The following is a 10,563-nucleotide window of genomic DNA, read 5'->3' on the forward strand; positions in this document are numbered from 1 at the left end:
GATTCACCACCAATTCCAGACATGGCCTATCCCCTTTTGAGATCCTGTTTGGATGTGCCCCAAAGACAGGCCTCTATTTTCCCCAAACCCTCCAGATGCAGCATGGTAGTATAACTGCCTATGTTCAGGCCCTTCACCAAAGATTAGGCAGGGTGCATAAATAAGTCTTTGATTCTATTCCAGATCCAGACTCTGATTCTGCAACTCACAAACTGCAGCCTGGTGATTGGGTGGTGATAAAGAGGCATGAACCATGCTTTGACGGTCCATTCCAAGTGCTCTTGACTATGGCTACCTCAGTGAAACTAGAAGGAAAAACCACGTGGATACACGCCAGTTACTGTAAACAAGTCACTCCGACTGATCCACCGACATGAAGCTGTTCTTATCCTTTACCATTTTATGCTGTGTTTGGATATGCTACTCTGACTTGAGACCAGAAAATAATAATGCATGGCAGGAAAATATATGGTTGCAGATAGCAAAGGTTTTTAATTTAACCTCCTTTTGCCTCAACCCTCTCCTCAGTACTGAAAACGCCATAGAATCTTATCTTATAGCTGTCCCTACCCCCATCTCACTGTTGAGGAAGTACCTACATACACATAGACCCCATAAATCTCTACAACTATATTCTTATGCCTTCAACCCACTGGTAGGCAAGCCTCCTCTAGCCCTGAAGACAATTAATGTGACAGGCGCTGAACTATGTTGGTCTTTTTCATGTAGTTGTTCAAGAGACCCTAATACTGAATCCCTGTTTTGCCCCACATGGTGGGAAAATACCACGAATTGTAGAGCCCTGAGCACCACTATGAATTGTACCCAAACTCACCAAGTTATGAGTTACTACTACAATGTCTATCTTCCTAAAGGATGGACTTTCTTCTGTGGAAATATTACTTATGCTTATGTCCCAGGTAACATTACAGGAGGTCCTTGTGCAATCTCTCGCCTAACCATGACCATGTTTTCCAAATCTGACCTGATCACTAAAACCACCCAGCTACACAAACTGCTGAGAGACAGGAGAGATGTTAAAAACACCCTTACTGCAGATTGTAACCCTGAAATCACTCTCTTATCGAAAGTCAAATACTCTGCCCTAGCGTACACCTTGGTAGAAGTCCCAGGCTTAGCACTGTATAATACCCGAGTAGTTAATGCTGTAGCCTGTTCCCTTGCAAAAGGTTTAAATGCCACTTCACAGGCCCTAGAAGAGCTACTTATGGACAACCAGGCAAATAAGAAGGCAATCCTTGAGAATAGAGCAGCCATTGACTACTTACTAATGAAACATGACTTAGGCTGTGAAGCTATTGAAGGTATGTGCTTAGTGATGTTGCAAACATGAAAATTTCCGTTCGCGAACGCGAACTTCCGCAAATGTTCGCGAACCGGGCGACCCGCCATAGACTTCAATAGGCAGGTGAATTTTAAAACCCACAGGGACTCTTTCTGGCCACAATAGTGATGGAAAAGTTGTTTCAAGGGGACTAACACCTGGACTGTGGCATGCCGGAGGGAGATCCATGGAAAAACTCCCATGGAAAATTACATAGTTGATACAGAGTCTGGTTTTAATCCATAAAGGGCATAAATCACCTAACATTCCTAAATTGTTTGGAATAACGTGCTTTAAAACATCAGGTATGCTTCACAGTGACAGACCAAACTCCCCGTTTAATGCACCGCAAACAACCGCAAACAGTCCATTTGCACAACCGCAAACTCCCCATTTGCACAAGGTTGGATACCAAGCCAGCCATGTCCCGTTCCTTGTCCTCACTGATGTCATTGAAGGTCTCTTCCTCCACCCAGCCACGTACAACACCAAGGGTCCCCGAAAGGTGACAACAAGCCCCCTGTATTTTTTTTAAATGTACACTACTGTTACACCAGATAATGTATAATAAACACAGGTTACTGGCTATGGGGGGGATAATGTATAATAAACACAGGTTACTGGCCAGGGCCGGTGCAAGGATGTAACGGACCATTTCGCTCACAAAGGGATAAAAAACGTTTAGGCGATAATCCCCCTTTCCAGATACACAGGCAACTACTGCAGGCACCAATCTCCCGAACTGCAAACTACATGAATACTGGAATAGCTGAACAGGAAAAGCATACAATCCGCTTACACTCCTGGCAATCAGCATACAATCCAATTCCCCCCAAGAATGAGACGACACTTCAGCTTGAGGGTTAAAACAAGAAGCTAAGATTTATTCACACACTGTCTTATAAAGGATTCTCCCATGCAAGGGAGGGATTTACAATACACCAATCACACAATGGTTACATCCCACAGATTCCCTCCCCTTAGCTTGAGAGGTAATCCAATTATAAATACAGTTTAAAACATACTTTTTAACCAACATTCATAACTCTAAAACCATACATCCAATCCACATAAAAATTACATATTCACGATCAATCCATTCAGGGGAACAACATATCAAAAAATGGCCAGGGGTTCAGAAGTTAGTAAAATATCTTTTGGGCCCTGGCTGGCACATGGCTATCTGGCCCAGACCGGTTTCAGAGTCTTCTATTCTGGAGATAATTGAGAAGTAATTCAATTATCTCCCAGGACAGAGACAAGACTCCATTATGCACATGGTGAGCACAAAGCATTAAAATACTATAAAATACACAAAGCCACATTTTATACATAAAACACAGACATGTCACATATCCCCAGATAGCTGGCATCTGAGCGCACAAAACTACCGAATAGCGCTCAGATCCTATTCACACAGTTCAATTGCCATGGAGCCGAAGTCTTTAACTACACGAATGGGCTCCATGGCATGGCTATCTGGGTTAACACATTCACATAAAGTCGGGTCCATAGTCCAAAGGCAAGAGGCGGGCAAGCAGCCCCCTCCAAGGACACGTGGCGAGGTCGGTTTCGCCACAAAGGATTTTTGCCGCCGTAGGCAAAAAAAATTGCCACCCCCCATATGTCCTGCCCACCATGTGACATCACAATGCCCTGCCCATATGCCCTGCCATATGGGCCAACGCCAGTCTGCACAAAGTGTCTTTTATCTGAAAAAACAGTGTGTTTACATTAAAAAGCCTACAGGCACAGGCTATAGCCACCAGAACCACTACATTAAGCTGTAGTGCTTCTGGTGACTATAGTATCCATTTAATGTGAGGTAAATTAGAGATTAGTGCCACTAATAATATATTGGATTGCCTACTTACCACCAGATGAGGACAAGATGATGGGCTCAGTCTGGCTCCACAGGTCTGGTGTAGCAGAGGCTCTCTGGAGACTGTTTGTTTGTAACAGTGCTCACAACAATTAATGAACAGGAAGCAGCTCCATTTTTGGGGCCCCTTACACAGCTCAAGGTCTGGGCCCCCAGGGCTTGACCGTGAGTATGCCTACAATGCCCAGCCATAAATCCACTTATATGGCCCACCCATGAGTTGTCTTACAGGGAGTGGAGTGTATGTGTGTAGGGGATGTTTTATGTGTTATTGCAGAGGATGTAATGTGTGTGTGTTCTTATAGAATGTAGTGTATAGGGATACCAATTTGTGTAATGGATGTAGTGTGTGTGTATAGGGGATGCAGTGTGTGTTTGTATGTAAGGAATGCATTGTATGTTTCTGTGTGTGTGTGTGTGTGTGTGTGTAAGGGATGCAAGGTGTGTTTCTGTGTATGCAATTGAATGCAGTGTGTGTCTGTAAGGGGTGCATTGAGTGTGTAAGAGATGCATTTTGTTTCTGTGTGTAAGAGAATGAGTGTTTGTGTGAGCGTAAGGGATGCATTGTGTGTTTCGGGTGTGTCTGTGTGTGAGTAGGGATACATTGTATGTTTCTGTGTGTGTGTGTGTGGGGGGATGCATTGTGTATGTGTGTAGTGTAAACGAGAGGGTTTGTGGGGTAGGATAGGGACTGAGAGGGAAGCAGCTCTTTATTTAAAAAAAAATAAATGTCATAGTGCTCTCCCCTGAAGTCAATTAGTGATTTCCCCTTCCCTCCTGTCCCTCAGTTTTCTCCCCGTCTGTGCCATAGTGCTCTCACCCCCTTAGTGGTAATCTCCCTCCCCTCAGTGGTCATTATCCTCTTCCTCTATCCTCTTAGTGGTCCTTACCTTTCTCCCCTCTCCTTAGTGGTCCTCCCTCCTTACCTCCCTTTGGTGGTCCTCCCCCCCCCTTAGTGATCCTCCCTCTGCCAACCCCCTTAGTGGTCCTTACCCCCCTCCTTCAGTGGTCCTTACCCCCCCTCCTTCAGTGGTCCTTACTCCTCCCCCCCTTCCCTATGTGGTCCTTACTCCCCCTCCCTATGTGGTCCTTACTCCCCCCTCCCTATGTGGTCCTTAATCCCCCCCATGTGGTCCTTACTCCCCCCCTCCCTATGTGGTCCTTACTCCCCCACCCCTCCCTCAGTTGTCCTTACTCCCCCTCCCTCAGTTGTCCTTACTCCCCCCCTCCCTATGTGGTCCTTACTCCCCCCTCCCTATGTGGTCCTTACTCCCCCCCATGTGGTCCTTACTCCCCCCCCACTCAGTTGTCCTTACACCCCCACCCCTCCCTCCTTCCCTCTCTCAGTTGTCCTTACTCCCCCCTCCCTCAGTTGTCCTTACTCCCCCTCCCTTCTCATTACTCCCCCCTCCCTTCTCCTTACTCCCCCCTCAGTTCTCCTTACTCCCCCCTCCCTTCTCCTTACTCCTCCCTCCCTTCTCCTTACTCCCCCCCTCAGTTCTCCTTACTCCCCCCTCCCTCAGTTCTCCTTACCCCCCCCTCAGTTCTCCTTACTCCCCCCCTCCCTCCGTTCTCTTTACTCCCCCCTCCCTTCTCCTTACTCCCCCCCCTCAGTTCTCCTTACTCCCCCCTCCCTCAGTTCTCCTTACTCCCCCTCCTCCCTTCTCTCCCCCCCTCCTTCAGTTCTCCTTACTCCCCCCCCCTCTCCCTCAGTTCTCAGTTGTCCCTACCCAGCTCTTCATTCCTGCCTTTGTAGCATGGCCGGGGGGCGTAGAACGTGGGACAAGGAACCTCTGTTTCCTGTACCCGGCCGCCGGCGGTGCTCACTTCCTGTCATTCCGCCGGCGGCTGGGTACAGGAAACAGAGGTTCCTGTCCCGTGTTCCACGCCGCCCGGCCACGCTACATTGAGAGACCGGCAGGAGGGAGCGCTCTGCGCTTCCCTCCTGCCGGTCACTCAAACCCGGCCGCCCTCCACACAGCAGTGCTGTGCCGCCTGAGGCTTGCAAGAGCGCACAGGCGGCGCAGCATGAGGAGGCGCAGCGGGGACTGCGGGCACAGGGATCCAGTGCCCCCTGCTAAGGTGCGCCCTAGGCAGCTGCCTAGGTCGCCTTACAGGTGGCGCCGGCCCTGTTACTGGCTATGGGAGGGATAATGTATAATAAACACAGGTTACTGGCTATGGGAGGATAATGTATAATAAACACAGGTTGCTGTCTATGGGGGGATAATGTATAATAAACACAGGTTACTGGCTATGGGGAGGATAATGTATAATAAACACAGGTTACTGGCTATGGGAGGATAATGTATAATAAACACAGGTTACTGGTTGTGGGGGGATAATGTATAATAAACACAGGTTACTGGCTATGGGGGAGATAATGTATAAAAAGCACAGGTTACTGCTATAGGGGGGATAATGTATAATAAACACAGGTTACTGGCTATGGGAGGTGTAACGGACCGTTTCAGCATAAAAGGGAATAAAATCCGTTTAGGCGATAATCCCCTTTTTGAGAGACCAGCACAGCTACTGCAGAACACCAAACTCCCGAACTGGATACAGGATAACACTCCGAACTGGAACAGCTGAACAAGAAAAGCATACAATCCGCTTACACTCCTGGCAGCCAGCATACAATCCAATTCCCCCCAAGAACGAGACAACACTTCATTTTGAGGGTTAAACAGGAACTCTGGACTGGCTCATCCAGCCTGGCTTTTATTACACTTGTACACTTACAGGCCACACCCAGGGGGAGGCATAAAATAACCAATCACATACATGGTTCCACCCACACATCCCCTCCCCTCAGATAACAGTAAACCCAATTATACGGTACACATTTTTAGCCAGGTTCTGGATGTACCCCCAAAACAGCCCTTATTCAGGGGGACAACCTATCCAAAAATCAGGTCATTCGGATAAACGGTTCGGGCGATATGGGGTTCCAAAGATTTGACCGACCAGATGGGTAAAGTATCCGAAAACAGTTCCATGCATTTTGGCCCTGCGGTCGGTCACAGACAAGGGAATGAAAACAGACGAATTGCCTGGGTTATGGAGCCTAAGGGGGATTCGAATGAATCCCCTAGTTCGTGGGGTTCTTTCTACCGAACGGCGGGCCGTTCGGTAGTTCCCATACGAATTTCTGGAAGTATGGAGGTCTCAGCGGTGTTTGCCTAGTCGAGTGTCCGATTTTAGTTCCAGACACTCGGCGGCAAAACACCGCTGTTCGGGAGTTTAAGATGGCCGCCGCCACGTGTTCATTTCCCGAATGGCGGCCACCCAGAGGACAAAGAATACATTACATAGATTGCCAATTACCGTTTGCAACATTGTTGCAACCGGTAATTGGAGGCACACTTATTCCTGGGTGGTCTGGTTGTTCGGTAGTTTCACTCAGTACAATGAATGGAGTGATTCTACCGAACAATCAGATGAATGCTGCATACATATAACCCAGTTTAACTGAACACATAATTACATACATGATATTAAAGGATTAAAGGCAGTATTACTGTAATATGCTCCACAGTCTTAAAGGTACAGTATCCCAAAAAGTCCCAATAGGTCCACGGATGGCCCTTAAAGGCCCAGTAGCAGTAATATAAACTATTACACGCCAAAATATAGTTTTTACAGTGCAATATGTCCAGGGGCCATAGTCGCAGGGCAGGAGGCTAGCAACCAGGCTTCTCCAGTTCACAGTGGCGAAGTTGGTTTCGCCACAGGAGGATAATATATAATAAACACAGGTTACTGGCTATGGGGAGGATAATGTATAATAAACACAGATTACTGGCTATGGGAGGATAGTGTATAATAAACACAGGTTACTGGCTATGGAGGATAATGTATAATAAACAAACAAAAAAAATAATACAAAAAAGAAAGAATGCAGCTTCAGAATTAATCTAAAGTGTATGCAGTCTAGGAGGTGGGAGGGTCTGGGAGGGAGGGTCTGCTGCTGATTGACTGGAATGTGTCTGCTGACTGTGAGGTACAGGGTCAAAGTTTACTCAATTACGACGAATAGGGGGCGGACCGAACATCGCATATGTTCGCCGTCCGTGGCGAACGCGAACATGCAATGTTCTCCAGGAACTATTCGCCAGCGAACCGTTCGGGACATCACTATATGTGCTGTTTTAACCTATCTGACCATGGCACTATGATCCATAAACATATAAACGATTTACATGACTTAGTACAGGATATCAAACAGGATACTGGCTTATTTGGGGATTGGGATTGGAAATTTTGGGCTAGGAACATGGTTGACTTTACTAATTAAGAATTTTTTTTACTTTTTGCTATTAGCTGTATTCGTCATTATGCCCATTTTTCTCACCTTTAGATTTTTTTCATGTCTACTAACCTCTCTATGTAAAAGCAAACCTACTGTTGGTCGTACCTTAACTTACATCCCAGCTCCGACTTCGAAAGAGTTTTATGATGTTACCTCACCTAACAAATGAAGGAACTCTCCTCCGCTGATTCTGGTGGTCTCTCAGTCCAAGGGAACCATGGTGAAGCAATAAATGAGCAATAAATGACCCAATTAATGACCCAATAAATAAAAGTCCCACAGGCTTTGGCTAGCAGGCCTGGAAATACCTTGGACATTGGGTGACCCTTGGATCAAAAGAGGGGATTGTGATAGAATTTATCTTGATTCCAAGGCTCAAGCTTATAGGTGTCATATAATGATATCCTATATTAAAATTGGCTGACTTGTCTCAGGAAATGCTTGATGCTTAAACAACACTTAAGACCATATATGTCTAAGTTCCGGGAGCAGAGAGCCCCCACCTAAGATGTCTCTAATCTAATCATTTTGTTCTCTCTTACCTTGAAACTTATTTGTTATGTGTACATGACGCTCATCCCTATGTCTTATCTGTACTCCCTTACTATTACTGTTCTAAGAGTATTTGCACGTAAGCACTTACTTTTTAAGGTATAAAACCCAGCTGATGAATAAAATGTAAGAGGCTTATTTTGAATACCAACAGGTGTCTGGTGTCTAATTCTCGCTTCTCCAAGTGCACTTGTAACAACAATTTGGGCTTCCTCTGAATATAACAAAGATCAACATTCTGATCCACAACAATTGTTACTGTATCCAGCCTGCACACACTCTGTATGGTATTAATTTTTTTTTGGTTGCCACCTTCCTGATTTGCCTTTCTTGTATGGAGAAATTCAATTATCCTTTTACCTTGTAATCCAGTGGATTCCTTAGCAATCCATTGGATTCCCTGGTAGTCCAGTGGGTTTAGAAGCAGGTCTGCACATCTGACTATGCAGTGGCGGATCCAGAGCCTGATCTCAGGAGGAGCTCTTGTAGATTTTTTAAATAAATAATCCAGACACAATAACCACTACATCTCAGTGTAGTAGTTATGGTGCCAGTAGTGCCAGGATCACATCCCAGAGTAAGTAGTCAAACCGTTTAAAAACAGTTTGACAACTTACCTGGGGTCTGCTGGCATATAGGGCATAGGAGCAGTGGTATGTGTGAGGGGTGAAGTGTGTGTTAAAGGTGCAGTGTGTGTGTGTGTGAGGGCAGCAGTGTATGTCAGGGTTATGTATGTGTGTTTGGGCCAGTGTGTGTATGCGTGTGAGGGGCAGTGTGTGTATGGGGGGCACTGTATGTGTGTGTGGGGCAGTGTGTGTATGGGGGGGCAATGTGTGTATGGGGCAGTGTACGTGTGTATTGTGCAGTGAACGTGGATATGCGGGCAATGTGTGTATGTGTGGCAATGTGTGTAAGAGTGTGTTTGGGGAGCGCTGTATGTGTGTGTATGGGGTGCGCTGTTTGTGTCTGTGGGGCAATGTGTGTATGGGGGGGCCGTATGTGTATGGGGCAATGTGTATATGGATGTGCAGTGTATGTGTGTGAGGCAGTGTGTGTATGGGTGGCAGTGTTTGTTGGGCAGTGCGTGTGTGTGGGTCAGTGTTTATATGGGGGCAGTGTGTGTATGGGGCAGTGTTCGTGGGGCAGTGTGTGTATGGGGGGCGTATGTGTATGGGGCAATGTGTGTATGTGTGTGGGGGCAATGTGTATATTGATGTGCAGTGTGTGTGTGTGAGGCAGTGTGTGTATGGGTGGCAGTGTTTGTTGGGCAGTGTGTGTGGGGCAGTGTTTGTGGGGTAGTGTGTCTATGGGGGCAGTGTTTGTGGGGCAGTGTTTATATGGGGGCAGTGTGTGTGGGGGCAGTGTTCGTGGGGCAGTGTTTGTATGGGGGGCAGTGTGTGAAGTGGTGTATACTGGTTTTGTGCTGCCCTAGGCAGGACAAAACTCAGGTGCCCCCGCCACGCCCACGCGCCACCCCCACCCAACCCTTCCCCCTGCCCCGCCTTCTAAATACACACACACATATTCACTGACAGATACGCATACACTAGCTAACAGAAACACACACTCGCTAACAGAAACAAACACTCGCTAACAGACACACACACACACATGCTAACAGACACACACACACTAACAGACACACACACTAACAAACACACTCACACTCACTAACAGACAAACACACACACTCACTAACAGACAAACACACACACACAGACACACACTAACAGACACACACACAGACACACACTAACAGACACACACTGTGGCGAAACCAACCTTGCCACTATGAACTGGAGAAGCCTGGTTGCTCGCCTGCTTCCTTTGGACTATGGACCAGACTTTAAAAGGTTTATTTTCCCTGCAGAAAGGCTTAGTCGTGCATTTTCTGCCGGGGTGTTCGGTAGATTTTATCTACCGAACAAACTAACGAATGCGCGACCACCTGGCAGCTGGAGTGTGCCGTCAATTGACCACCCAGAAGCTGCGGTTAACTGCAGCTTAATTGACAAACGCTGGGTGGCCTTTGTTCGTCAAACGAACACGTGGCGGCGGCCATCTTAGCTCCCGAACAGTGGTGTTTTGCCGTCGAGTGTCTGGAACTACAGGGAGTGCAGAATTATTAGGCAAATGAGTATTTTGACCACATCATCCTCTTTATGCATGTTGTCTTACTCCAAGCTGTATAGGCTCAGAGGAAAGTGCTCCCTCGCCAGCGCCGCCCGCCCGCCTGGCTTGTCAGTTAGCCGCAAGGCTAACAAGACATTTGCCTGGGCATTTGGGGGCAGCTTTTTTTGCCGCCCCCTGGAAAATACCGCCCAAGGCAAATGCCTTGTTTTCCTTGCGGCTAAAACGTCCCTGGGTGTGTGTATGGGGGGCAGTGTGTGTGTGGGGGAAGGAGGGTAGGGAAGCTTTTTAATAATGTTTTCCTTTTTTTTTTTATACCATTTATTTCCCCCCTCCTTT

The 10,563-nt window shown here is 47.0% G+C and overlaps 1 protein-coding gene across 1 annotated transcript; it reads left to right on the forward strand.

Annotated features, from left to right (window-relative positions):
• The first annotated feature begins 284 nt into the window (after positions 1 to 284).
• Positions 285 to 7,466, forward strand: LOC134600832 (uncharacterized). The gene is made up of 2 exons (XM_063445220.1): positions 285 to 1,316; positions 7,369 to 7,466. The coding sequence occupies exons 1-2, from the start codon at positions 374 to 376 to the stop codon at positions 7,383 to 7,385; spliced, it is 960 nt and encodes a 319-aa protein (XP_063301290.1). The 5' UTR covers positions 285 to 373; the 3' UTR covers positions 7,386 to 7,466.
• Positions 7,467 to 10,563: the final 3,097 nt, after the last annotated feature.

The sequence above is a fragment of the Pelobates fuscus genome, chromosome 3 (genome assembly GCF_036172605.1).
Source record: "Pelobates fuscus isolate aPelFus1 chromosome 3, aPelFus1.pri, whole genome shotgun sequence".
NCBI classification, from domain to species: domain Eukaryota; kingdom Metazoa; phylum Chordata; class Amphibia; order Anura; family Pelobatidae; genus Pelobates; species Pelobates fuscus.

What these genes read in the sequence shown, in the direction of transcription:
- LOC134600832 (XM_063445220.1), top strand. Translation starts at nt 374, where the DNA reads ATGAAGCTGTTCTTATCCTTTACCATTTTATGCTGTGTTTGGATATGC.